A 21,304-nucleotide genomic window follows, 5' to 3' on the forward strand; every position below is an offset into this window, starting at 1 on the left:
GTCGCGTTGAGGTGTCTGGCAAGGGGGCTGAGGTGGTAGGAGCTGCTGGACGTAGAGCGAAACAGAGGAGGAGAAGATGTGTATCATAATGGGGACTTATTCCCAAATGGGGTTGTTGCACCCTTCCCAAACGTCCCCCCACCATGAAAAAAGCAGTGCAGGACAGGAATTCCACGGCATCCCTGACACAAAGAGTCTCTTCACCCAAGGGCTGGCCCACCAGAGTGGTTAGGCAACACAAGAGAAACCTCCACCGTTCCTTGAATTTAGGCCACAAAGGAGACCAACCAAACACTTACCACAGCCCGTGCCAGCGCTCCAGTCTCCCAGGGTGACGCCTGCCTCAGCACAGGCTGCGGCATAGGCCCCCAGGTCATTGCAGAGCTGCTCCGTGCTGCCACCCGTGGCACACTGGTCATAGACACAGCTCTCAAAGTACGTCTGGGGTGGCAGCACTGCATGGCATGGCTGGAACGGGCCACCAAGTTGCGTGAGGGTTGCACACTGCTCGTTAGCGGCCTCCTCCTCCTCGGGGAAGCAGGACGCAGGCGGGCTGAGCGTTGGGTCACACCTACAAAGCAGACAGAGAGTCCTGAGCTCACAGCAGCCTGTGGACCCCAGCCACACCGTTCCCTGACCTCCTTCCCAGCCAAAAGCTCAGCCTCTGGAGTCCAGATCCCTCGCTGAGACAAGGCACCTGCAAATGGTGGGCATCATGGCCCACAGTCGCCATTCCCCTCCGTGGTGTCAGAAGGACAGAAACAAATGGCCGAGGCAGTTGCGATCGCAACGGCTCAGGAAAAGCATCGTGCCGAGGCCCCGGCCCACTCTCTCCGGGGTCAGGAACAGTGAGATGCAGCGTGTGGAATGGGATGGCAGGGCCCTGCACAGAGGTCACCAAGGACTCCAGAGCAGAGCGTCTATGGGGAGAGAGCACCGTGCACCCTGACACTGCCCCAAGCAAGCCAGCCTTGACGGCAAAGGGGCACGGCCACACGTCTGGCACCCAGTTGCAGACAGCGCATCCCACTGGTGCGTGGAGCAGAGAGGTGAGACGCACGGACCATACGTCTGCTGCTGCGGAGCCTCTACGTGCTCTCACACGTGTTCCCACAAATGCCTGCCTCCTCTGCCTTGCCCCATGCCTGCCATTACCAACCCTCCCTTCTTGTGCCCCGCACAGCTCCCCAATCCCGCGCTCCCTTTTGTCCGTCATCTACGCAACGGAACAAGGACTCACGGCCACTCATCATCCGGCACCAGCCAGCTGGCTCCAAAGTCATTGAAGTCGGGCACGACAACCCCGTCGGGCCGCGTGAAGTCGTCCTGCTGGCTCCCCGTGTACGTCCCACACAGCCCACACAGCTTGCCCTTGTGCTTCTCAGACACCCTCACCAGGAGCTCATGGTCCCCATTGAACTGCAGCTGCAGGCCCAGCTTGGTAGAAACCCGCACGTAGGAGCCGCTCAGGGAAACGTTCACACCGGGGGCAGGAGAAGCAGGCAGGGAGGCCAGAGCACCGTTGATCTGAATAAGGGGCAGAGAGGGAGACAGAAGCGTAAAGAGATGCCCTCCACTGAGAGGTCACTGTTCTTCACTGCGATGGTGCCAGGGCCCAGCGAGTCAGAAGCACGGATGGCACGAGAAACCCTGCCCAGGCTACGAGAACAGCTGCTACTCTGCATACGGCACACCGAAAGCTCGGGAGAACAAGCCGAAAACCTGCTGCCGCGCCATCAGCCTGACCTGGCCTGCTCAGAGCCTCGCCGTGCTCTTCGGTGAGCACGCCAACAGGCTCAGAGAAATACCGAGCTCTTGCCGGGGACTGAGCAGTAGTTAATGGTGCCCAGGGCATCTGTTGCTCCCGGGTGTAAAAATGAGGGGCTTACGTAGACCGCCTTGTTCTTGCGCAGTGCAATGTGGAGGCCTTCCACGGACAGTGCCACGGAGTTCAGAGCTGTCCAGCTCTGGCTGCCACGATGTTCGTTGCGGGTGGTGACACTGAACCCAAGGGAGGCGTTGTCGCAGCCCGTCACCACCGTGTAGTTGCAGGAGCCCTGGAAGTGGTGAAGCTTCCCATCGAAGGTGCTGTAATGTGGGTCGCCGTAGATGTGGCAGAGAGCAGTGCTGGCTGCGTAACAGCCCCTCTGGCCGTTCTGGATCTTGCAGACCTCGTCCTCACCACAGGACAAGGCAGAACAAACCATCTGGCCGTTGCCTTCACAGCGGCACCGGCGAGTGCAGTTCTCACTCACAGAGTACTCGCCTTCCTGCAGGCAGAGAGACACCGAGCGTCAGCGTACGAGGCAGGAAGGGAGAGGCAAGGGAATGCCCTGGGAGGGGTGCAAGCCAGGGCGGGGTTTTCACTCACGCTGTAGTAGTTGCCCTCAAAGAGGCAGCCACAGTGGGCCTCGGGCACACAGGTGTCTCCGCTGAGGAGGAAGCCAGAGGTACATGCACAGCCCTCCATGCAGGGCTCGGAGCAGTTCTGTGGGGCTTGTCGGTCAAGACAGGTGGCAGGGCAGCCGCTCATGCAAGGGTCATAGTAGCTGTTGGTGGGGCACAGCACGGCTGCAATGGGAAGGGGGCGATTAGGAGAGGCGAGCCTTCAAGGAAGGACGACCTTCTGGGAAGGGGAAGACCAAAGACTTGCTCTGGCCAGAGGCTCTGGGCATGGGGAGCAACACTCTTCCCTTCTGGCAACTGCGAGGCAGGTACTCACGGCAGAAGGTGGCATTCCTCCAGGGAAGAAGAGTCACGCCGGCTGCCTGGCATGCGTCAGCGTAGGCCTCCAGAGCAGCGCACAGGACCTCCTGGCCACCATTCAGGGCACAAAGGTCATAGAAACAGGTCTCAAAGTAGCTCTGGGGGTTGATCACGGCGTGGCACTTCTCAAAAGAGCCGGGCCTGGCAGTCAGCGTGCCACAGAACTGGTCCGATCGGTAGAGCTTCTCCTCTTCTGCACTGCAGGGTGGGGAGGGGACGGGCACGCCGCAAGAGGCGTCGCTGTCTGGGACCTGCCAGCTCTCCCCCAGCACATTGGAGTCTGCGGCTTGCTGCCCGTTGGGCATCATGTAATCGTCCTCTCTCCGGTTGTTGAAGTTCCCGCACATGCCACAGGTCAGGTTGAAGTAGGCGGTGGGCACCTTCACCTCCACCGAGTGGTCAGTGTCGTAGGACACTCTGAGCTTGAAGTCTGTCTCCAGGACGATGTAGCGGCCGCTCCTGCTCACCGTGATGGCACCTCCCGCTGCGCTCACCGGCAAGGTCTGGCGCAAACCGTTCACCTAGGGCAGACACACCGCAATGGACCCTGGCCTTGTCCCTGCTCTCCCAGGGGTCTCCTGCCCCAGGCAAAGCAGCTGCCAGGCCGGGCACGGCAAAACGCTGCCCACGGTGCCCTGGCACCCAGACGCCCCTGTGCCTTGCAGAGCCACGTCTCTGTTCGGCACTCTGCAGGCGACCCTGTTCAACACGGGCCACGTTCCACGTTTGCCTCTCCCTCCTCCAACCCCTCCGGAAAGGAAAAGCAAAGCAACCCAGTGGCTTCAGGGGAACCCACCCGGGCCTGGGACAACAGGGATGTCCGGCACGTGCCAGACATCCAAGAAAACGCCCGCCTTGCCTCACAGCCACGCCACGCTTGGGCCAGCCCCACTGCCTACCAGCACTTGGCTCCGCTCCTTCTTGACCATGACAACGCGCTCCCCGTACACCTCAACCAGGACTTCGCGCACATAGGACACTCTGGTGCTGCCACGATGCTCGTTCTTGGCCTCGACGTTGAAGTAGGGCAGGGAGGTGGTGTTGGAGCACACTTTGGCCAGGGTGTAGGTGCAGTTGCCCATGAAGTTGTGCGTCACCTTGTCAAAGGTGTTGTAGTGAGGGTCACCGTGGACGTGGCAGATGCCGTAGGATTCTTTGAGGCACTCGGGTTTCCCGTCCTGCACCCCGCAGTACTGGCCCGCAGGGCATGAGGCATCGGAGCACTGGACTTTGCTTCCCCGCGCGGGACACCGGCACTTTGAGGAGCAGGTGTTGTCCGTCCAGAACTCCGAGCCCACGGGGTAGTGCTGCCCGTTGTGCCAGCACCCGCACTGCTGGCTGGGCACGCATTGGTCGTTGTAGAGCAGGTAACCGCTGTCGCACACGCATCCCTCCACGCACGGCAGGCTGCAGGTAGCAGGAGCCATCGGGTCAACACAGGTGGCAGGGCAGGCTGCAGCACAGGGCTCGTAGTGGCTGTTGGCCGGACAGGCGATGGCTGCCGAGACAGAAGACATGGCCATTACTTGGAAAATGCGACACTTCTATGTGCTGTCCTTTCCCCTTTGAAAATTTAAAAGTCTCTATTGTCTCTGCGGTCTGCTTGGCTCCATGGGTATTCTACGTCATAGCCGACCAAATGAAAGAGGAAATGGTGCCTCTAAGACTGACGACTACCTGTAGATCCCCACGGCACGTAGCAAAAATATTTCTCATTCCCCACCCCGCTCTTCCATTCCTGTTCTGCGTTTTCCCGAGGGTAACGATCCGCGGCACTGTGTGTGGACTTACGGCAGAAGGTTGCGTTCCTCCACACAGGGATCTTGACACCAAGCGACTGGCAGGCATCCGCGTAGGACTGCAAGCTCTTGCACAGGGCCTCCTGGTCCAGCCCCAGCTCACACAGGTCATAAAAGCAGGTGTCGAAGTAACCGCTGGGGCTCAGCAGAGCGTGGCACATCTGGAACGGGCCGCTGGTGTCAGTGAGGAGCCCACAGAAGCGGCTGCTGGCAATGACTTGCTTGTCGGTCTCATTGCAGGCTGGGGTGGGCAGTGGTCCGGCTGAGCAGCTGTGGAAAGACAGGGAGAAAGGCCGCTGGGTCATCCGTGGGCTTCTCCTGGTGCCTCCCCCTCCCCTTGCCTGACGCGTCCCCAGTCCTGCTGGAGGGCCACACGCACCTGCTGTCGTTGGTCACCTGCCAGCTGTTGCCCAGGCTGGTGGAGTCTGGCTCCAGCACCCCTTCCGGGTTCAGGAAGTCGTCTGCTGCCATCCCGTTGTAGTTCCCACACATGCCACAAACCTTCTGCCCAAAGCTGCTCGGAAGCGTCACCTCCACGCGATGGTTCCCATCAAACTTCACTCTCAAGCCAAAGTCTGTTGTGACCACTGTGTAGAACCCACTGGACGAGACCTGCACGCCTGCGGATGGGGAGCAGGGCAGGACCTCTGCCACTCCATTGACCTGGAAGGACACAAACCAAGACAGGGTTGGAGCAACCCATTTGGCGCAGCTCTCTCCTCTCGCACAGCCCCTCCACCTCTCCCTCTGGTGCTTACCGTCACCACTCCGCCCTTCCCCAGCCTTATCCGCTGGCCAGCCACATCGACATCCACGTATCGGACATAGGACACGCGAGTGTTTCCTCCCCTGTGCTCATTGGCCGCTTCCACGTTGAAGTAGGGCAGCGAGCTGTTGCTCTCGCACAGCTTGGAGAGGGTGTAGGTGCAGGTGCCCATGAAGTGGTGTAGCTGATTGTCGAACGTGTGGTAGTGAGGGTCTCCTTCCACCACGCAGGTCCCTGGCAGTGGAAAGACCAGAGGAAACGTTCAGTTAAGCACCTCCTGATGCCTCTGCTCCCCAGCCCACCCTGCACAAAGAACATCAGCCCCGTGGCTGGTCTACTCTACTCACCTGAGCCTGGAACAGGTGCTGATGTGGTTTCCGCTTCTGAAGGTGTAGTGATGATGGTGCCTGGTGTTGTTGGTGTCCCATTGACTGTCAAAGAGACAATGGGACAAATAAATCAATCCTTCTTGAGCAGCTCTTGTTCAAGACAGAAACTACATTGACTACTACAAGAAGGATAACGTTCTTCAAGCTGCCCTTCTCTAAGCCTTGTGTCTTTCCAGCTAATGCTACTGTAAGCTGCCTGGATTCATTCACAGAAGCCGTTGTCGAACGTGCAGGCGAAATTGAAGTCTGTCGCTGGAGCTGGACATGGTGCAGAAAGGAAAGCAGAGTTTCTAGAGTGCGCGTGAGGCCACCTTTTCCCCGTGTCCCACAGGGCACACCTACATCCCTGGCATGCTCACAGCCAGGAGAGGATGGCCAATGAAGTGGACGTAGGCAGTATGCTGATGTATCAGAGAGTAACTTGAGGACAGACAGGTTGAGGAGTAAGGTTTCTGCCAGGGAATCATCCCCATTCTGGGTATCTCATGTTGTACATTAGTCAAGGCTTCTTTCTTTCTTCCTCTCTCACCTCTGGTCCTGCTTCTTCTTTCCACTTTTGTGGGTGGTACCTTGCTAAGCATCCTGGCAGGTCTGGGGCTCTGTTTTGGGACGGATGCTACCAATGATTTTCTACAACCCTAGGACCTTTCTGACTGCTTTGTGAAGCTGCACTTCATGTACAGGGAAGGGCAGTACACAGGAAAGCCTTAGCCCCTCTTGACTGGCAGTGCATTGCTATCCCCCAACATCTCTCAGGCAATATCTGCTGTCATATCACAAAAAAGCTGCTGATACAGCACCCTGGTCAGGTGACTCCTGTGCTAAGCACAGACAACACTGTTGAGAACACACAGGGCAGGACACCTATGAGAACAGAGACAAGGCCACTGCAGACTGCCAGTCTGGAAAGGGCTGTGCAAAGCCAGCAGATGTGCGATGAGATTTTAAGGGGTTCCTGGAGCTTAAATCTTAGGCATAGGATCTAGAGCCAAAGAAGTACAAGAAGGAAAGACCATTCACGACCTGCACAAGAAAAGAAATGACTACCATTCGATCCCTCAGAATATGTAGGCAAAAGTTGTTACAACTCACTCAAGAAAATACACCAAAAATGGACACTTACCACAGCCCGTGCCAGCACCCCAGTCTCCCAGGGTGACGCCTGCCTCAGCACAGGCTGCGGCATAGGCCCCCAGGTCATTGCAGAGCTGCTCCGTGCTGCCACCCGTGGCACACTGGTCATAGACACAGCTCTCAAAGTACGTCTGGGGTGGCAGCACTGCATGGCATGGCTGGAACGGGCCACCAAGTTGCGTGAGGGTTGCACACTGCTCGTTAGCGGCCTCCTCCTCCTCGGGGAAGCAGGACGCAGGCGGGCTGAGCGTTGGGTCACACCTACAAAGCAGACAGAGAGTCCTGAGCTCACAGCAGCCTGTGGACCCCAGCCACACCGTTCCCTGACCTCCTTCCCAGCCAAAAGCTCAGCCTCTGGAGTCCAGATCCCTCGCTGAGACAAGGCACCTGCAAATGGTGGGCATCATGGCCCACAGTCGCCATTCCCCTCCGTGGTGTCAGAAGGACAGAAACAAATGGCCGAGGCAGTTGCGATCGCAACGGCTCAGGAAAAGCATCGTGCCGAGGCCCCGGCCCACTCTCTCCGGGGTCAGGAACAGTGAGATGCAGCGTGTGGAATGGGATGGCAGGGCCCTGCACAGAGGTCACCAAGGACTCCAGAGCAGAGCGTCTATGGGGAGAGAGCACCGTGCACCCTGACACTGCCCCAAGCAAGCCAGCCTTGACGGCAAAGGGGCACGGCCACACGTCTGGCACCCAGTTGCAGACAGCGCATCCCACTGGTGCGTGGAGCAGAGAGGTGAGACGCACGGACCATACGTCTGCTGCTGCGGAGCCTCTACGTGCTCTCACACGTGTTCCCACAAATGCCTGCCTCCTCTGCCTTGCCCCATGCCTGCCATTACCAACCCTCCCTTCTTGTGCCCCGCACAGCTCCCCAATCCCGCGCTCCCTTTTGTCCGTCATCTACGCAACGGAACAAGGACTCACGGCCACTCATCATCCGGCACCAGCCAGCCGGCTCCAAAGTCATTGAAGTCGGGCACGACAACCCCGTCGGGCCGCGTGAAGTCGTCCTGCTGGCTCCCCGTGTACGTCCCACACAGCCCACACAGCTTGCCCTTGTGCTTCTCAGACACCCTCACCAGGAGCTCATGGTCCCCATTGAACTGCAGCTGCAGGCCCAGCTTGGTAGAAACCCGCACGTAGGAGCCGCTCAGGGAAACGTTCACACCGGGGGCAGGAGAAGCAGGCAGGGAGGCCAGAGCACCGTTGATCTGAATAAGGGGCAGAGAGGGAGACAGAAGCGTAAAGAGATGCCCTCCACTGAGAGGTCACTGTTCTTCACTGCGATGGTGCCAGGGCCCAGCGAGTCAGAAGCACGGATGGCACGAGAAACCCTGCCCAGGCTACGAGAACAGCTGCTACCCTGCATACGGCACACCGAAAGCTCGGGAGAACAAGACGAAAACCTGCTGCCGCGCCATCAGCCTGACCTGGCCTGCTCAGAGCCTCGCCGTGCTCTTCGGTGAGCACGCCAACAGGCTCAGAGAAATACCGAGCTCTTGCCGGGGACTGAGCAGTAGTTAATGGTGCCCAGGGCATCTGTTGCTCCCGGGTGTAAAAATGAGGGGCTTACGTAGACCGCCTTGTTCTTGCGCAGTGCAATGTGGAGGCCTTCCACGGACAGTGCCACGGAGTTCAGAGCTGTCCAGCTCTGGCTGCCACGATGTTCGTTGCGGGTGGTGACACTGAACCCAAGGGAGGCGTTGTCGCAGCCCGTCACCACCGTGTAGTTGCAGGAGCCCTGGAAGTGGTGAAGCTTCCCATCGAAGGTGCTGTAATGCGGGTCGCCGTAGATGTGGCAGAGAGCAGTGCTGGCTGCGTAACAGCCCCTCTGGCCGTTCTGGATCTTGCAGACCTCGTCCTCACCACAGGACAAGGCAGAACAAACCATCTGGCCGTTGCCTTCACAGCGGCACCGGCGAGTGCAGTTCTCACTCACAGAGTACTCGCCTTCCTGCAGGCAGAGAGACACCGAGCGTCAGCGTACGAGGCAGGAAGGGAGAGGCAAGGGAATGCCCTGGGAGGGGTGCAAGCCAGGGCGGGGTTTTCACTCACGCTGTAGTAGTTGCCCTCAAAGAGGCAGCCACAGTGGGCCTCGGGCACACAGGTGTCTCCGCTGAGGAGGAAGCCAGAGGTACATGCACAGCCCTCCATGCAGGGCTCGGAGCAGTTCTGTGGGGCTTGTCGGTCAAGACAGGTGGCAGGGCAGCCGCTCATGCAAGGGTCATAGTAGCTGTTGGTGGGGCACAGCACGGCTGCAATGGGAAGGGGGCGATTAGGAGAGGCGAGCCTTCAAGGAAGGACGACCTTCTGGGAAGGGGAAGACCAAAGACTTGCTCTGGCCAGAGGCTCTGGGCATGGGGAGCAACACTCTTCCCTTCTGGCAACTGCGAGGCAGGTACTCACGGCAGAAGGTGGCATTCCTCCAGGGAAGAAGAGTCACGCCGGCTGCCTGGCATGCGTCAGCGTAGGCCTCCAGAGCAGCGCACAGGACCTCCTGGCCACCATTCAGGGCACAAAGGTCATAGAAACAGGTCTCAAAGTAGCTCTGGGGGTTGATCACGGCGTGGCACTTCTCAAAAGAGCCGGGCCTGGCAGTCAGCGTGCCACAGAACTGGTCCGATCGGTAGAGCTTCTCCTCTTCTGCACTGCAGGGTGGGGAGGGGACGGGCACGCCGCAAGAGGCGTCGCTGTCTGGGACCTGCCAGCTCTCCCCCAGCGCATTGGAGTCTGCGGCTTGCTGCCCGTTGGGCATCATGTAATCGTCCTCTCTCCGGTTGTTGAAGTTCCCGCACATGCCACAGGTCAGGTTGAAGTAGGCGGTGGGCACCTTCACCTCCACCGAGTGGTCAGTGTCGTAGGACACTCTGAGCTTGAAGTCTGTCTCCAGGATGATGTAGCGGCCGCTCCTGCTCACCGTGATGGCACCTCCCGCTGCGCTCACCGGCAAGGTCTGGCGCAAACCGTTCACCTAGGGCAGACACACCGCAATGGACCCTGGCCTTGTCCCTGCTCTCCCAGGGGTCTCCTGCCCCAGGCAAAGCAGCTGCCAGGCCGGGCACGGCAAAACGCTGCCCACGGTGCCCTGGCACCCAGACGCCCCTGTGCCTTGCAGAGCCACGTCTCTGTTCGGCACTCTGCAGGCGACCCTGTTCAGCACGGGCCACGTTCCACGTTTGCCTCTCCCTCCTCCAACCCCTCCGGAAAGGAAAAGCAAAGCAACCCAGTGGCTTCAGGGGAACCCACCCGGGCCTGGGACAACAGGGATGTCCGGCACGTGCCAGACATCCAAGAAAACGCCCGCCTTGCCTCACAGCCACGCCACGCTTGGGCCAGCCCCACTGCCTACCAGCACTTGGCTCCGCTCCTTCTTGACCATGACAACGCGCTCCCCGTACACCTCAACCAGGACTTCGCGCACATAGGACACTCTGGTGCTGCCACGATGCTCGTTCTTGGCCTCGACGTTGAAGTAGGGCAGGGAGGTGGTGTTGGAGCACACTTTGGCCAGGGTGTAGGTGCAGTTGCCCATGAAGTTGTGCGTCACCTTGTCAAAGGTGTTGTAGTGAGGGTCACCGTGGACGTGGCAGATGCCGTAGGATTCTTTGAGGCACTCGGGTTTCCCGTCCTGCACCCCGCAGTACTGGCCCGCAGGGCATGAGGCATCGGAGCACTGGACTTTGCTTCCCCGCGCGGGACACCGGCACTTTGAGGAGCAGGTGTTGTCCGTCCAGAACTCCGAGCCCACGGGGTAGTGCTGCCCGTTGTGCCAGCACCCGCACTGCTGGCTGGGCACGCATTGGTCGTTGTAGAGCAGGTAACCGCTGTCGCACACGCATCCCTCCACGCACGGCAGGCTGCAGGTAGCAGGAGCCATCGGGTCAACACAGGTGGCAGGGCAGGCTGCAGCACAGGGCTCGTAGTGGCTGTTGGCCGGACAGGCGATGGCTGCCGAGACAGAAGACATGGCCATTACTTGGAAAATGCGACACTTCTATGTGCTGTCCTTTCCCCTTTGAAAATTTAAAAGTCTCTATTGTCTCTGCGGTCTGCTTGGCTCCATGGGTATTCTACGTCATAGCCGACCAAATGAAAGAGGAAATGGTGCCTCTAAGACTGACGACTACCTGTAGATCCCCACGGCACGTAGCAAAAATATTTCTCATTCCCCACCCCGCTCTTCCATTCCTGTTCTGCGTTTTCCCGAGGGTAACGATCCGCGGCACTGTGTGTGGACTTACGGCAGAAGGTTGCGTTCCTCCACACAGGGATCTTGACACCAAGCGACTGGCAGGCATCCGCGTAGGACTGCAAGCTCTTGCACAGGGCCTCCTGGTCCAGCCCCAGCTCACACAGGTCATAAAAGCAGGTGTCGAAGTAACCGCTGGGGCTCAGCAGAGCGTGGCACATCTGGAACGGGCCGCTGGTGTCAGTGAGGAGCCCACAGAAGCGGCTGCTGGCAATGACTTGCTTGTCGGTCTCATTGCAGGCTGGGGTGGGCAGTGGTCCGGCTGAGCAGCTGTGGAAAGACAGGGAGAAAGGCCGCTGGGTCATCCGTGGGCTTCTCCTGGTGCCTCCCCCTCCCCTTGCCTGACGCGTCCCCAGTCCTGCTGGAGGGCCACACGCACCTGCTGTCGTTGGTCACCTGCCAGCTGTTGCCCAGGCTGGTGGAGTCTGGCTCCAGCACCCCTTCCGGGTTCAGGAAGTCGTCTGCTGCCATCCCGTTGTAGTTCCCACACATGCCACAAACCTTCTGCCCAAAGCTGCTCGGAAGCGTCACCTCCACGCGATGGTTCCCATCAAACTTCACTCTCAAGCCAAAGTCTGTTGTGACCACTGTGTAGAACCCACTGGACGAGACCTGCACGCCTGCGGATGGGGAGCAGGGCAGGACCTCTGCCACTCCATTGACCTGGAAGGACACAAACCAAGACAGGGTTGGAGCAACCCATTTGGCGCAGCTCTCTCCTCTCGCACAGCCCCTCCACCTCTCCCTCTGGTGCTTACCGTCACCACTCCGCCCTTCCCCAGCCTTATCCGCTGGCCAGCCACATCGACATCCACGTATCGGACATAGGACACGCGAGTGTTTCCTCCCCTGTGCTCATTGGCCGCTTCCACGTTGAAGTAGGGCAGCGAGCTGTTGCTCTCGCACAGCTTGGAGAGGGTGTAGGTGCAGGTGCCCATGAAGTGGTGTAGCTGATTGTCGAACGTGTGGTAGTGAGGGTCTCCTTCCACCACGCAGGTCCCTGGCAGTGGAAAGACCAGAGGAAACGTTCAGTTAAGCACCTCCTGATGCCTCTGCTCCCCAGCCCACCCTGCACAAAGAACATCAGCCCCGTGGCTGGTCTACTCTACTCACCTGAGCCTGGAACAGGTGCTGATGTGGTTTCCGCTTCTGAAGGTGTAGTGATGATTGTGCCTGGTGTTGTCGGAGTCACAGCACCTATGAAAGAGACAATGGTACAAGCACATCAATCCTCCTTGACCAGCTTTTGTTCAAGACAGAAACTACATTGACAAGAAGCCTAATGTTCTTCAAGCTGCCAGTCCCCAAGACGAATTTTGTACCTGTGCAGTATCCTTTTTCAATGGATAGATCATCCAACGCTATGTCACTCCGGAAATCTTCACCTATCATGCCCTCCAGGACAATCTAAGGAAAGAGATAATTCCCAGCATTAGCTCCAGCAACATATGTAAAGTGCCATTACAAAGCATTGTTAATCTCAGATGGCCTTAAGAGCTTCTGCCCTTACCTGCATGTTTCCTGTGCTGTGCACCGTGATCTCTCCCAAGTTCCATCTGTCCCCTTTGCTTCCAGCATCTTTCCATTCAAGTGTTGATGTTTCATTGCGAACTACATACACGCGCAGGGCCATTGCTTCAGCCAGTCCATACATGTGATACCAGAAGCGGAAGCAGTGCGGTCCTTCCAAACTGCACACTGGACTGACCAAGCTGGCCACCTCACTTTGCTCATGCTTACTTCCTTCCAGGTAGATATAATAGCCCTCTGGAAACAACAGAGTGTCAATTTTTCACATTAATGGGCCAGAACAAGACAAAGTCTCTTCATTTACAGACTGCAGACAGTACAGCATTTCTTTACCCAGCACCCGCATTAAACTTTCAGTCCCCAAACAGATTTCCAGTAGATTACTTTGGTATCTTTCTTAGGGAAAGGAAAGCCTTGTATAGGAATGTCTGAGTGTCACAGTGATCCCATCTCAGCCTGGATATACCTTTGCAGGAACTTACGCTAATAGATCACATGCTTATCAATGTCCCGCACTGTTCATCCATCGCACAATAGATTCCTGACTGCTACAGAAGGCTCTGGATTGAGCCTAGGAAACATGAGGCCTGAATTTTCTGTTAAAAGAGGCTCCTACCCTCTTCTAAGAGAAGCATAGCCAGATACTGTTTGCTGTTCCTACCTCCGGTGGTGTGGTCATGGGAAGGACCGGTATTTGGTGTGGGTGTTGGCCCCTTGTGCCTTATCCAATCAAAGTTGTCACTAGTTGCCTGTTCCCACTCACAGAAGTCGACATCAAATGTGCATGACATATTGCAGGCTGTTGGTGCAGCTGTATATAGTGCAGAAAGAAAAACAAGAGTTTCCACAATAAGGTTTTAATCTTCTCTCTGTTCTGACACTGCCCTTCTAAGTCTCACGCAGCAGTGTTCATGAAAAATTTGAAGATGTTAAAATGGCATGAGTAGAAGTGACCAGTACTGAAAAATTGACTATAAAATATGAAATTTTAAGTGCCTGAGAATGTGTATGATTTTACAAGTCCCTTCCTCAGCTGTCATCGTAATACACTAACACAATATATTTTTACACTGTGCCACGTTCACAACTCTTGGTCATTGCAAATTGCTCAAAGCTGTCCTGTTTGGCACAGCAATATTCAGCTGGCTCTGAGAGTCCTGCTTAGATTGAAATCTAGACATCGTAATGAGAATGGTCTGACATTTCTTTTTACTTCTTCTAAACTGGGATGAGAAGTATTGTCTCAGAATTGAAAAGAGGTTATGGAATGCCTTTTCATGTCATAGCCTCATACTTAGGCTGCTGTTTCTGCTGGCTTTGGTGATCACCTCTGGTAGGTCTAGAAGAAGCAATTGTCTCTAGCCTTATCTTTTTGTTAACTAGTCTACCTAGATAATAAGGGCCTAATAGCGTTATAGCTGGAATGCTCAATGTACCTCAAACTGCAGGAATCTCCTTTATTAATTTTAAAGCCTCGTTTTATATACTTTTGAATTGATTTCACGTGTTTGTTGAAAACCTGGAGCTGTAGACATGTTGGGAAAGTGATGTATTAACACTTCTCAAAAAGACAAAGTATTTTATTAAAGCCGAAGTGGTGATTTGTTAGACAAGTGCTCAATTGTCCCTGGCTGAGCTCTTAACTGACAGTGTATGTTGTCTTTCATGACCCAATTCTGAACAACAGTGTTAGGTCAAAAGTGTTCAAACATCATGTTCTAAAGTGAATACTTGAAGCCCATTAGAAGCTCAGATTAGAAGCCAATTTTCCAGAGATGATAAGCACTTAAAAGCTTCCTGTGTCTCCTTGAATCTCCTTTTCTGAAATTCTGGTCAATTTCTTAGTCATTTAAATTTGTGTTTGTAGCATGAGGATTTAACAGGATGGCTATTTGCTGAATGACCTAATGACTTACCGCAAATGGTATCTTTGCTCCATTCACCCAGATTTACACCTCCAAATTCACAGGCAGCAGCATATGCCTCTAAAATCTTGCAAAACTGATCAGAATTCCCCTCTGTGGCACACAGGTCATAGACACAGCTTTCAAAGTACAGTTGTGGGGGAATGTGCCAATGGCAGACCTGAAAAGGCCCACTATTTTTCAAAATAATTTTGCAAAGTTCTTCGTATTCTTTCTCTTTTGCTGCGTCACAAGTGGGCGGTACAACTGCAACTGGATTACACCTGCATCAAAAATAAACAGCAACATGGTTATATAATAAATCTTTATATTTTGTTCTATCCTGTAAGGCATACCTGAGCAGTAACAGAACCTTATGCCAGATTCTGTGGATTTGTTATGCATAGTCATCTTTAGTGTGCCTAACCCAGAAGTGAGAAATATTACAATTTGACTCATAATTACCCATTAAGAATATAATTGTGAATTGTTGATATATGACTGTCTATTCATAGTCTGAAGTCCAGAAGAAACTAACAAATCAGCTATCTAACACAAGCAAGGTAATTTCAATTCACTGTTCCCTATAGTAAGAGCAGTAATTTGTATTTGAAAGCGTTAATAGACAGATAAATGTCCCATATCTATGTTAATCGATGTGGAGTTATCTTAAGAGCCGAATATGAGAAATATATTAGACTTCTTATAGTAAGAAACTATAAAGGAGATATTTTAGAACAGAGAAGTACAAAAAAAAAACAAGTTTATATGCAAAAAAAAGGAGCCCAATTACAAATTAAATCTACAAAGTTCATGTGGAAAACCCCTGAAGGGTGGTTTTAAAATGCTGGTGCTTTCTATTGAAAAGTGGAGTTATTCAAAGGTGAAAACACTAGCAAACAAGTAATATCAAAGAAGGGCTATTATGGAATGTAAGTAACGTGTGTTTATCCTATAACTAGATGATTTACATTTCAGGATTTTGCTGTTTCCTAAAGTATTATCAGATACTTACGTCCTGTTGTCATCCTTCACTATCCAGCTGTCACCAAACTTATTTGGATCCTGTTCTAGGACTTTATCCGGTGTTAGAAAATCATCCAGTTGGTTGTCATTGAATGTTCCACACAGACCACATAGCTGTCCTTTAAGACTTTCATCAACCAGAATGAAAAGCTCCTGGTCACCATCAAACTTCACCTGGATCCCTAGAGATGTATCAATGACCACATAATGTCCTTTTATAGCTACTCTGGCTCCATGGTTCAAATCCACAGGAAGATAAACCTGAATTCCATTCACCTAAAGAAAACAAAACCCACACAATCAGGTAAGTCAACAGAGCTACCAGGAACAAAGGGGAGGTCTGCACTGCCAGTGCTGTAGCTTTCTTCACCAAGTCAGCCTTATTCTAATGAACAAAGTAGACAGAAGTTTGAAGCTTAGCAGAGACTAATGGGCTCTATACTTATCCTACATCTTGCGTAGTGCTTTGTAGCACAAGTTGGGTTCTGTGCCATCACACCTACATTCACAGCAATACTTGGAATAGCTAGTTTAAAGCTAGCTCTGGTATGTATGAGTCTGAGAGTGTATAGCAGAAATACTGTTTCTATTTTGAAGACCAATCTATAAAATTCAGACTGAGATTTAGTTCATCAAAAGCTTTCTATTATAGATGAAGCTATGGATGAAGCTGTTTTTTCTCCTTCAACCTCATTTAGAAAATATATGATTGAACAGAAGGAAGCTATGCTGATTTCTGCCTTTTTGAAAAAAAAAAACCAAACCTTTCTGTGACTTTTAGCACATGCAATCTTGGAGAGGAATAAAGCAGAGAAGCCTGATTCAGTTCTTTCGGCCAGAAATGCAAAGTGAATAGATGTGATGGTTTATGCTAAAGTGTAACACTTACATAGGTCTCTTTGTTTTTCTTCAAAACAATATGAAGATTTTTCAGTGTGACAGCAACTGAGTTCAAGGCTGTCCAGTTTGGATTTCCTCTATGTTCATTTCTGGTTGTCACTGAAAACCTTTCAGAAGAATTTGTGCATGTCTCAACAACAGTATAATTGCAGTCTCCTTGGAAATGGTACAGTTTCCCATCAAAAGTTACGTAATGTGGATCCCCAAAAACGTGGCAGGTGCTGGGACTCAACGGATAACATCCCAGGAGTCCATTCTGGACCTTGCAAACTTCGCTTACTTCACACGTGTCTAAATTGCAAACTACAGTCCCATTTCCAGCACATATACATTGGCCTGCACAGTCTGGTTGCCAAAAAGATTCTCCTTTCTGTTAGAGAGAACAAAATAAAAATAAATTAAAAGAGTTAATGGGAATGATGAACTGTGAAATAAGCCCCTGAACTACGTGCCAGAACAAACCTCATAGTATTTGCCATTCTGAAGGCAGCCACAGTTGCTCATGGACACACACTGTCCCCCACTGATGACAAAACCGTCGTTGCACTCACATCCTTCTACACAAGGTCTGCTGCAGTTTTGTGACGCAAGAGGGTCAATGCAGGTTGCTGGACAAGCAGTGGTGCATGGATTGTAACGACTATTGGGGGGGCATGCAACAGCTGAAAAACAATAAAAGGCACTAAATTGACAATTGACATGTATCACAACTTACATGAAACCATGATCCAAAAATGGGATTCTTTTGAAATAGTGACGAGGTTGGTTTTTTGCAGCCTGAAATTCCTTTCTGATTTTGATATCAGAAAACAAAATAGAAAACATTCTACAAGAAAAAATCATGAATGTTTAACACATATATCCTGGATGTTAAGCACCTCCAAAGCCAAGTAAAGGCTACACTTCTCAACACCTGATGTAGTACTTAGCTGGTATATTTCTAGAAGTACACAGATTGCTAAAGTCATTAGATGTAGTCTGGAAATGAACTAACATATAGCAGGCAAAACATCGTATAAAACTCAGTGGTGATTCCACAATATCAGGGACCTACTGCTACTGGTTTGACACTGATTCTTGAGATAATGAACAAAATTATTCTCTGCTCGCTGGCAGAAAACAATTATGGGGTGATTTTCACAGAATTTTCTTTCTCAATATTTTGTATGCAATTATGTGAAAAATTTAAGATCTCTAAGCTGTGTCAGTTATTGGCTAAAATCAGCCTCTTAAGACAAAAAGAAAGCAATTCAAAGCTGCAGTTCTCTACAGAAACTCACGGCAGAAGGTGGCATTCCTCCAGGGAAGAAGAGTCACGCCGGCTGCCTGGCATGCGTCAGCGTAGGCCTCCAGAGCAGCACACAGGACCTCCTGGCCACCATTCAGGGCACAAAGGTCATAGAAACAGGTCTCAAAGTAGCTCTGGGGGTTGATCACGGCGTGGCACTTCTCAAAAGAGCCGGGCCTGGCAGTCAGCGTGCCACAGAACTGGTCCGATCGGTAGAGCTTCTCCTCTTCTGCACTGCAGGGTGGGGAGGGGACGGGCACGCCGCAAGAGGCGTCGCTGTCTGGGACCTGCCAGCTCTCCCCCAGCGCATTGGAGTCTGCGGCTTGCTGCCCGTTGGGCATCATGTAATCGTCCTCTCTCCGGTTGTTGAAGTTCCCGCACATGCCACAGGTCAGGTTGAAGTAGGCGGTGGGCACCTTCACCTCCACCGAGTGGTCAGTGTCGTAGGACACTCTGAGCTTGAAGTCTGTCTCCAGGACGATGTAGCGGCCGCTCCTGCTCACCGTGATGGCACCTCCCGCTGCGCTCACCGGCAAGGTCTGGCGCAAACCGTTCACCTAGGGCAGACACACCGCAATGGACCCTGGCCTTGTCCCTGCTCTCCCAGGGGTCTCCTGCCCCAGGCAAAGCAGCTGCCAGGCCGGGCACGGCAAAACGCTGCCCACGGTGCCCTGGCACCCAGACGCCCCTGTGCCTTGCAGAGCCACGTCTCTGTTCGGCACTCTGCAGGCGACCCTGTTCAACACGGGCCACGTTCCACGTTTGCCTCTCCCTCCTCCAACCCCTCCGGAAAGGAAAAGCAAAGCAACCCAGTGGCTTCAGGGGAACCCACCCGGGCCTGGGACAACAGGGATGTCTGGCACGTGCCGGACATCCAAGAAAACGCCCGCCTTGCCTCACAGCCACGCCACGCTTGGGCCAGCCCCACTGCCTACCAGCACTTGGCTCCGCTCCTTCTTGACCATGACAACGCGCTCCCCGTACACCTCAACCAGGACTTCGCGCACATAGGACACTCTGGTGCTGCCACGATGCTCGTTCTTGGCCTCGACGTTGAAGTAGGGCAGGGAGGTGGTGTTGGAGCACACTTTGGCCAGGGTGTAGGTGCAGTTGCCCATGAAGTTGTGCGTCACCTTGTCAAAGGTGTTGTAGTGAGGGTCACCGTGGACGTGGCAGATGCCGTAGGATTCTTTGAGGCACTCGGGTTTCCCGTCCTGCACCCCGCAGTACTGGCCCGCAGGGCATGAGGCATCGGAGCACTGGACTTTGCTTCCCCGCGCGGGACACCGGCACTTTGAGGAGCAGGTGTTGTCCGTCCAGAACTCCGAGCCCACGGGGTAGTGCTGCCCGTTGTGCCAGCACCCGCACTGCTGGCTGGGCACGCATTGGTCGTTGTAGAGCAGGTAACCGCTGTCGCACACGCATCCCTCCACGCACGGCAGGCTGCAGGTAGCAGGAGCCATCGGGTCAACACAGGTGGCAGGGCAGGCTGCAGCACAGGGCTCGTAGTGGCTGTTGGCAGAGCAGGCTAGTGCTGTGTAATAAAAGATAAACTTATTTTTTAATCTTTTTAACTGCTGAAGTGTTGAATTTTGTTTAATACAATATTCTGCTTTGTTTTGAAATATTCGGGGCCATCTTGAAATTCTGAGGCAGTTTGATCCATCCTTTTTTCTGTCTTACCACTCTTTAATTTCTTTTGTGTTATGGGCTATTTAAAGTTTCCCTCATGGAGAGAATTTCCTAGGAGATCTGTTATTCCTGAAGATGATTGCTTTGAATTCTTGCATTGGGCTGAGGATATCGGTGTCATGTTGGTTATTTGTTCTAGACCTGTGCTATGTTTAGTTTATAGTTCTAATATTTAATTCTAATCATATCACTTCACCAAGGTCTTTTTTTTCTGTTTTTTAAATAATCAGGATGTAAAAGTGCTCTATTCTGTTTTTTGATCTGTTACATACCCGACACATAGATACCCAAGCTAATTAGAAGTTTTAAACACTGACATTTTCAGGTGAAAAGATGCCAGACCTGAAGTTTTTCTAAACAATCTTTTTTTCAGCTTCTATATGTTCATGTGATGCAGTTCAGTTTTTAGTGACATATTTTCTCACTCTATTTTTAGCCTGCTTTCCTAAGGAGACAGAGATCACACAATTACATTGTACCTTTCTCTGCTCATCCTTCCACTTACTGAATTTGACTCAGCTGACTTATTGGAAATAAGTTGGTGAGGCTGGTAGAGGACAAAAACACGTTCAGGTTTATTAAATGAAATAGGTGAAAGAAATCAGGCTTCAGTCATTCCAGTGTTTACAGACAAGTCTCTTTAGTCTCCCAGTCTCCTTCAGTGCAGAAGGCACATAGCGCACTGAATCACTGTTTTATGTTCCTTGCATTGCTTCTGGTGAGAGCAGATCTATTCAGGACTTTCAGACAGTATTTAAATCCTGTTCTAAAAATAACATGGTTTGAGTTTTTTCTATAATATATGCCTGAATGCTTGAGAAACGTTATTTAATTGTTACCAACATTCGCAGAAGAAAGGTCATTATTGCCATTTAATCTCCAGTATAGACTTCTGCCTATTACTTCAACACTTGACACCTTTTGTCTTGTGCCTCTGTGTGTTTCTGTCTCTCCTTCACCCTCATTACCTTCTCCACTTCCATTAGCGTTGTTATAACCTCCATTGCACAGGCTTCTTCAGTTCTGGCCTTTAATTCCAGGCTGCCTATCTGTGTCCTGTACAGGACACTCTGATGCTTTCCTCTACATCAATAGGTATGAATAGCCAGCACTCCCTCCTTTCTTATACATATAGGAGTTTGTGTCACTGATAGTGTTTCCAATACTCTTCTCCTTTTATCCCAGGTGTCCTGCTTAGCTCAACAGATGTGTTCCTCCTTTATCCTGCTCTCTTTGCATTGCTACAAACTGTGAGTTTCAGACATCTTCTCTGTTCGATATCAGGTTTATTCCTCCCATCAGCTCTGATTTCATTATTCCTGCTAGAGCAGCAAGCTCCAAGCCCTGCACCAGCTACACAGTCTGTGCTTCCTTGCCCTTGGCTCTCTGCCTATGTTAAAGCAGAAGCTGCTACCCAAGTATTCACACACCATTCAAGGAGCTGCACAAACACCACCTACAATGGATTCTATTTGAGCTAGAAAATTACTACTACACCACCTAGCCTGTTTCAACCTGTCCTTCTTCTTTTCCACAAACTTCTAAGCAAATTCTTTTTCCTTTCTGGCTCCTACTTGCTTTCTCTAAATCCACGGTCTTCCACTTTTAGCCTATTCATTAGTCCTCTCCAGTTTCTAGTCAAAGCTCTTTCTCACTGTCCCAGACTGTCTGGATTCTTTATCCCCATCTACAGCTCTGCCTTTCATCTGCTCTGGCTCTTGCCCCTTCTATGTTCATATAAGGTATCTGCCTTGATGGTTTTTGCTGAGGTTGCTGCAGGAGAAGACACAACTTTCCTTCTGTTAACTGGGTGCCTGGCCACCGTGCAGGGTAGAGGGGCTGGCAGCATAGGAGA

General features: G+C 52.6%; 1 protein-coding gene across 1 annotated transcript in view; it reads right to left on the reverse strand.

The window, feature by feature from the left end:
- LOC147528111 (IgGFc-binding protein-like) overlaps positions 1-21,304 on the reverse strand; it is a 45,175-nt gene that overhangs the window by 12,469 nt on the left and 11,402 nt on the right. Inside the window, exons 10-38 of the mRNA XM_086618620.1 lie at positions 18,693-19,291; positions 17,750-18,314; positions 16,932-17,131; positions 16,459-16,839; positions 15,559-15,845; positions 14,556-14,827; positions 13,301-13,450; positions 12,620-12,876; positions 12,432-12,516; positions 12,223-12,306; positions 11,868-12,109; positions 11,489-11,772; positions 11,102-11,379; positions 10,210-10,808; positions 9,267-9,831; positions 8,916-9,115; positions 8,434-8,814; positions 7,785-8,071; positions 6,844-7,115; positions 5,679-5,762; positions 5,324-5,565; positions 4,945-5,228; positions 4,558-4,835; positions 3,666-4,264; positions 2,723-3,287; positions 2,372-2,571; positions 1,890-2,270; positions 1,241-1,527; positions 300-571 (exon numbers count right to left, since the gene is read on the reverse strand). Coding sequence (XP_086474746.1) covers positions 300-571; positions 1,241-1,527; positions 1,890-2,270; positions 2,372-2,571; positions 2,723-3,287; positions 3,666-4,264; positions 4,558-4,835; positions 4,945-5,228; positions 5,324-5,565; positions 5,679-5,762; positions 6,844-7,115; positions 7,785-8,071; positions 8,434-8,814; positions 8,916-9,115; positions 9,267-9,831; positions 10,210-10,808; positions 11,102-11,379; positions 11,489-11,772; positions 11,868-12,109; positions 12,223-12,306; positions 12,432-12,516; positions 12,620-12,876; positions 13,301-13,450; positions 14,556-14,827; positions 15,559-15,845; positions 16,459-16,839; positions 16,932-17,131; positions 17,750-18,314; positions 18,693-19,291 — 9,180 coding nt within the window. The remainder of the gene's footprint in view (positions 1-299; positions 572-1,240; positions 1,528-1,889; positions 2,271-2,371; positions 2,572-2,722; positions 3,288-3,665; positions 4,265-4,557; positions 4,836-4,944; positions 5,229-5,323; positions 5,566-5,678; positions 5,763-6,843; positions 7,116-7,784; positions 8,072-8,433; positions 8,815-8,915; positions 9,116-9,266; positions 9,832-10,209; positions 10,809-11,101; positions 11,380-11,488; positions 11,773-11,867; positions 12,110-12,222; positions 12,307-12,431; positions 12,517-12,619; positions 12,877-13,300; positions 13,451-14,555; positions 14,828-15,558; positions 15,846-16,458; positions 16,840-16,931; positions 17,132-17,749; positions 18,315-18,692; positions 19,292-21,304) is intronic.

Source organism: Tauraco erythrolophus, chromosome 11, assembly GCF_009769465.1.
Source record: "Tauraco erythrolophus isolate bTauEry1 chromosome 11, bTauEry1.pri, whole genome shotgun sequence".
Lineage (NCBI taxonomy): Eukaryota > Metazoa > Chordata > Aves > Musophagiformes > Musophagidae > Tauraco > Tauraco erythrolophus.